This window comes from Triplophysa rosa, linkage group LG21 (genome assembly GCF_024868665.1).
Source record: "Triplophysa rosa linkage group LG21, Trosa_1v2, whole genome shotgun sequence".
Taxonomy (NCBI): domain Eukaryota; kingdom Metazoa; phylum Chordata; class Actinopteri; order Cypriniformes; family Nemacheilidae; genus Triplophysa; species Triplophysa rosa.
The window spans coordinates 16,231,201-16,237,736 of record NC_079910.1 but is presented as its reverse complement, the minus strand read 5'-3'; the positions used below and the strand labels follow the sequence as shown (position 1 = coordinate 16,237,736).

General features: G+C 38.6%; 1 protein-coding gene across 1 annotated transcript; it reads right to left on the bottom strand.

The window, feature by feature from the left end:
* Positions 1-311: 311 nt before the first annotated feature.
* LOC130545357 (serine/threonine-protein kinase pim-2-like) lies at positions 312-3,422 on the bottom strand. The gene is made up of 8 exons (XM_057319799.1): positions 3,332-3,422; positions 2,138-2,767; positions 1,924-2,018; positions 1,687-1,737; positions 1,154-1,532; positions 839-1,015; positions 585-673; positions 312-332 (listed from the first exon to the last, which is right to left on the bottom strand). Exons 1-8 carry the CDS (start codon positions 3,420-3,422, stop codon positions 312-314), a joined length of 1,533 nt encoding a protein of 510 aa, XP_057175782.1.
* Between the last annotated feature and the right edge of the window lie 3,114 nt (positions 3,423-6,536).

The window sequence follows — 6,536 nt, the reverse complement described above, 5'->3', positions numbered from 1 at the left end:
TTACATCAGAGTGCGCACTGCGCGGTGTAATTTTAGCCGGTCAAAGGATGGAAAAAGGCACATTCTTCTTCACTGTAATTTGAAGTGTCCGCAATTTCACTTCCGTTATGTACTTTATTACTGAACACTACTTTATAGTAGGGCTGCTCCGGATGCAATTAATCGTGATTAATTGTTTTACAGCCCTATTTTAAAGCAATATATAATGCGATATGCCATATTCATAGAAGTGGTCTGCTGTTTATGATGATTGCAATCGTACAATCTTTAGGTCATCTGGATCTAAACTGAAGCTGGTTTAATCTCATTACTTATCGCTCCACTTGGCTGACCTGAAATAAACAAAACTTGTGTGTTATTTAAAGATATGTCAATGACAGGTTTGACATGTCACTTTCCTCACATTTCACAATAGACAAAATACACTCAAGCCCTCTATTGAGGACGTACTCCAACTAGTGACTAATCCTAAAGCCTTATTATTTTTTTGCTTGGTGCCAGGAGTATAAACTATAGCTGAAGAAGATTACAAAAACAAAGACTTAAACACGCACGCACAAAAAAAAACAAATCTAGCACTGTACCTCAAACCATGCATGGTCACGAATATTTTCCAGATGGATCCGCTCATCTGGATTCTGCTGCAGACAGGCCTGAAGCAAACCGCAGCATTCTGTGCAGAAAGATGGAAGAAACGATTACTTTCAACTGTTCGGTTATCTGAATGTCACTGCACACATGCTCTGATTGATATTCTTTTATAACCCGTTTTATATTCGTAATAGTAATCTATGTTGTTATATCATTTCAATTACAGTTGCCCTGATGAAGATCTCACCTTCAGTCAAGCCGTCTTTGCTCCACGTCTTTTCATTGATCAGGTGCAGATCAAAATCGCTGGGAAACCTCCTGCACAGCATGGCGAACAACAGTACGCCCAGTGAGTACACCGTCGACGGCTTGCCACGGTACTCGCCCGTTTCGAAGTATTCAGGGCAGACGTAGTTTATTGTGCCTGAAGGAAAACAGATTTCATGTCATTTATATGTTTGCACTGCCACAGTATTTTGTAGCCACTAAAAATGAGCCCAGCACTGAATCTGAATGCTGTCATCTCATTTATGCAAATGTAAATGATGTGTGTCTGACATACCTGTATACGACTTATAGGTCGACTTTTTCAGCAGATCGCCGCAACCAAAGTCGATGAGTTTGACGTTCATGGTGTCTGTCCTTATGAGGAGGTTCTCCAGTTTGATATCACGATGGAAAACCCCTCGTTCGCAGGACATGTAGGCAGCTGTGGTTGCCTGCCGCATGATGACTCTGGCTAACTCCTCTTCAAGTTCTGCCCCTTTACTCGCAATAAATTCACTCAAATCCTCGCAGGGAGACGGGCGCTCCAGGACCATAATGTAGCGGTTCTGATAGTCCTGCCAGTCCAAGAGCCGAATGATCTCAGGAACGATTTCTCCCTCGCAGGCAAGCATGTGAAGGGCCACCTCACGAGGAAGGGGTTCGGGATGACCCGGCTAGAAGAAAGACCATTTTTTGAATGATTACACAGAGTTGGCTTAATAAACATGAATTTACCTTAGTCTTAGACAAACTCAAGTCAAACGAGGTTTATGTACGTAAACGAAAAACAACAAGTAATGTTTTTAACTGACAGCACAGACTATTTACGATGCTGATATAATCCAGATGCTTAGACTTCTTGGCATATTTCACTGCCACCTGAACAAAAAATAAAAACATAAAATTATTAGTGAATAATGTAATGAATAAATCAAGCACTTAGTGGACATTACTGTAGATACATTAGGAATGTTTGTAAAGGACGGAGTGAGATATTAAATAGATGAGCACAAAACAGAAGAAGAAACTATTTGCTGAGTAGGTACTGTAAGTAAAAAATCAAACCTCCAAGCCATCGTGCACACGGGTCCCTGCAAAGACCGCTCCAAAACCGCCTTCACCCAGCATTTCACCAATCTCATACATGCAGGAGTTGATCTCTATAAAAAGATATGCACAATAGTAGTTGATATAAAATGTTTCAACAATAAAAACTAATCACGTATAAGCAAAATTGTGTATGTTTATGTTATGTTGGGATTGTGGCAGTAAAACTAACCCTGAATGAACACACTGGACTTCTCATCAGACTGCCTGACTTCAGCTTTCTGGATTTCTTCATCCCAGTCGGACTCAATAGCGTCTTCAGCTTGCTGGATTTCTTCATCCCAGTCTGAATCTCCAGCGTCTTCAGCTTGCTGGATTTCTTCATCCCAGTCGGACTCAATAGCGTCTTCAGTTTGCTGGATTTCTTCATCCCAGTCGGACTCAATAGCGTCTTCAGCTTGCTGGATTTCTTCATCCCAGTCGGACTCAATATCGTCGTCAGCTTGCTGGATTTCTTCATCCCAGTCTGAATCTCCAGCATCTTCAGCTTGCTGGATTTCTTCATCCCAGTCGGACTCAATATCGTCGTCAGCTTGCTGGATTTCTTCATCCCAGTCTGAATCTCCAGCATCTTCAGCTTGCTGGATTTCTTCATCCCAGTCTGAATCTCCAGCATCTTCAGCTTGCTGGATTTCTTCATCCCAGTCCGACTCACTGCTGACTGATGTTTGGAAGGCATCGTCATCCAAGTCAGACCGATTCTGAACGAAGTCATCGTTCAAGTGCATCTCAAAATACATGTGTTCAAGGGAGTCGAACAGAGAAAGGGATGGATTCTGAATGAATCTGAGAGAAATCTCATCTGTGGATCAAACACAAGATCAATTAAATCAAAGAATATCCAAAAAATAATGAACGCTTACATTAGTAATCAATTCTACTGATAGCAGGATATTGAAAAGTGACAGGACAGTGCACATGTTACTCAAATTCTCAACAAATGAATCTGTTAATTCATCGGCACACGTTTAACATCATACTTTTAGTCAATAGTTACAGTAGGACTAACTGGCAAGCATCATAAACAATAATTTGTTGTCATAATCCTTTATTGCATGTTTTAACGTGTTCAGCAGTTTAGGGTCACTTGAGTAAAATGTCTCTTGACCTTGTATGCTTTAGTTTTGTAGATGTCATAAACATACAATTGTAGAAACATATTGGTTTCTCCTTACTAAACTAAACGGGCATTGGGTGACGATCGAAGCGTCCAAACCTAAACAGTAATTGATCTGCACATTCTAGGCAAATGCGACTACACTGACGGTACTAAAATAATATTTAGAATAAAGCAATAAACGACCCTAAACGTTTGAACGTGTACAATGTACATATTCTCATATCGTGATGATATTAAGTTACTTACCAGAGGTGTTTCTGTCAGCTGGCACAGCGATGACTTCAGCCTGAACCTGACCTGTTCTGAGGCCTTTCCTCCGTCCCAGAAACTTCTTCATATCTCCTTCACAACTTACAGGTGAGTGATATGTATTTGCTGTCGATGGTGCTGGTGTACATTGTAGTTTGTACACACCGCTCCGATCGTCAACGCTGTAAGTTATAACAACGCTTTTGCTAAATCTCTGACCCATCTTCTTCACCGTCGATCCACCGTAGTTAACGTTAGTCAACCGTATAGCGAACGAGTAGCAAAATGAGCAACAAAACGAGCAGCAAAACTAGCAAAGCGAGTGGTTTCAGCCTCTATAAACGCTCAGAAGATGTTATCTAAAGTCAGACGCTGCTATCTCGTTGTTACGTCATTTTTGGAACCTTTTATTGTTTGTTTCTATTTGAATGGCGAATGCGGGTCCGTAGGAAAACGTGACTGGCTAATTCACGCGCGGGACACAAAGCGTTCATTGGAGTGTTTTGAGGATTAGATTCATACATGTTTTGTGATGTATCTGATTTCCAGTAAGACATTTTTGCAAATATTTGTTTTGTTTGTTGCTACATTCAAGGTATACATGTCAGTAATGAATTAAAAAATATATGTACTCGATTTAATGCCGTTTATTCATCATTTAATACAATGTGTTAGTATTTAATAAAGCGTGTGGTCAGTAATCATAAATAGACGTGACATTGACAGCTGCAACTGTCAACTGAGTCCGCCATGTTGGACCTGGGATCTGAGTGTAAATAGTGAAACAAACACATTTTTGAATTAAAAGAATGCTTTTTAAATTAAGCAACAAAGAAACCCTACAACTGATCTGCCATTTATTTTAATTTCCTTATTTTTTAAGTATAGTTAGATCGTTATAGATGAGAAGGGGAGTCTGCACACCTGGAGCAGGCAGTTTTACGCCTCTGTACTTATTTGTCCAGTAGGGGGCACTGTACATTAAGAACCACCAGAACAGACCTAAGAACAGATAACTTCACCGTCCATGACGAGTTATGGTAAATAAACGTTTTTGTTATCAGGAAATCGTCCAACATGTATAGTTTTAAACGATTCATTGATATCGATATGAAATCATTTCTAAAAAGACATGTAGGCCTATGTGTAATTTATACTCAAAGACAATAAAATGTATACTTATTGACCAGGTCGATGTTCTGTCTGGATCAACCTTAGCTAACCACGTGTATGCTTACTCGATATCTCTTACTCATTTTCATAATTATTTTCTTTTTCATTTTCTTTTGTTGTCTGTCTCTATATAGCCTATGTGATGGCCTTTTCTGGTAACATATTCTTCTGACCCTGTTTACTTGCATTAATACATAACGTCACTACAGTAGGCTTACGTATATGTAAACCATTTCAATTTAGCTGCACACGTACTTAAGTTATTTATTATTTTAAGTCGTTAGTCATAGTACAACTTCCTACAAAATGGATAGCGCCATAATCAGAACTAACAATTAATCACAGGTGAGAACAGCACAGTCAACATAATAATTAGCCAGCAAACAATTTTATTAAATGTGTATTAAGAAAACAAAAGATCAATAGTTGAGCACCAACAATCACAAACATGTTCAAACTCAAATTGGAAACTTTATTCCCATATGGAATAAAAGAAAGGATCATATTATGTAATGTACATATAAAATACATTTACGAGCCTGATTAAAATAATAATACTTGGAAATAATAAAAATGTGTTCAAGAATGCATTTGACATATTTACTGCACTTTTAACCAATAGCTTGTCTAATAAAAACATAAATGACTTACAGAGACATATGTGGCAATGTTTTAATGGCTTTGCACAGTCCATCATCAGTGGCCAAAAGAAATCAAAGTGGCTTGACATATTTTGCAATCCTTCTGCCAAGACCATGCTTGTGCCTGTATACTTTGACAATCAGGACCAAATTGATGACCGACTTTCACCTCACTTCATTTCTGGACAGGACACCCACACAGACTCACAGTGACACAATCAAGTTTGACCAGAGGTGGGTCCTGTGTTAGCTGTGCTCCTCAGATTTATTTGGTAAAAAGTGTTAATGTAGGAAGGACACTCAGTTTTGTTGTACAAAAAATACTGAAATGATATCACTTGACTTAACTCTTTCTTTGCTAGTCCATCATCTGGTCCCTTGCTGCTTTGGGAAATCTCACCATGCTGGAGGCTGAGGAGGAATTTCTACAACGGCCTGTCATTGACGTAAGGTATGTAAGGATGCTATAAAGGAGAAATGGTCGAGCATTAAAACCGTTCCATTATTTCCAATAACAATTTTGTCTACAACTAAAGGAGAAGACTCCCCATATAGTTCTAGATAGACATTAGAGACCACATGTCTTTCACCACAAGATGGCACACTTACATTTCTAATCCACCTCTGATCACAAACTGATGTCTGCATATTCCTGACAACCACGTTTTAGTACTAACAACAAAAACAACACTAAAATGCATTCACAGCCGTGTATCATATATTATTAACATTATTAACTATAATTGTATTATTTGTACCCTAAAGTTATGTAACCAGATTCAAAGCTAATTGTATGTAGCCGAGTAATTTAGTCTTAAAAGTGTAGGCTACATCACTTAAGAAACACTACAGTAGTCCAGACTTAAGGCATTTCAGGGAATGGGACGTCTTCTAAAAACTACTGTTCTTGCCATGATGTATTTTTGCTCACAATATTTACAGAGATAAAGCGAGAGAATCGGCTAAAATGACATCTCTTCCCGATTAGTTCTGACTTCTATCTATTTTCTACTTTTTCTATCCATAAAAACCCCCCTTAGCTTTGTATACTGTAGTAGGAATATGAGACCAGATTTACTGCGCTTTTGCTTTTTGTTGTCCTCATGTTGTTCCAACTGCTTCCATTGTTTAGCTCATTTGTAAGTCGCTTTGGATGAAAGCGTCTGCTAAATGACTAAATGTAAATGTAAATACAGACACATTGTTTTTTGACAGACTTTATGTTGTCTATTAATACATGTTATTGTTCAGTCTACCCTTGAAACTTTCCTCGGGTCTTTCCACTTCACCCGATATCATTCTGTGCAGGTAAACTTGCAGGTTATCGATTACTTCTCAAGTGTACTTCATTTCGTTGTCTTTATAATATAGGCCTACCACCTATTATT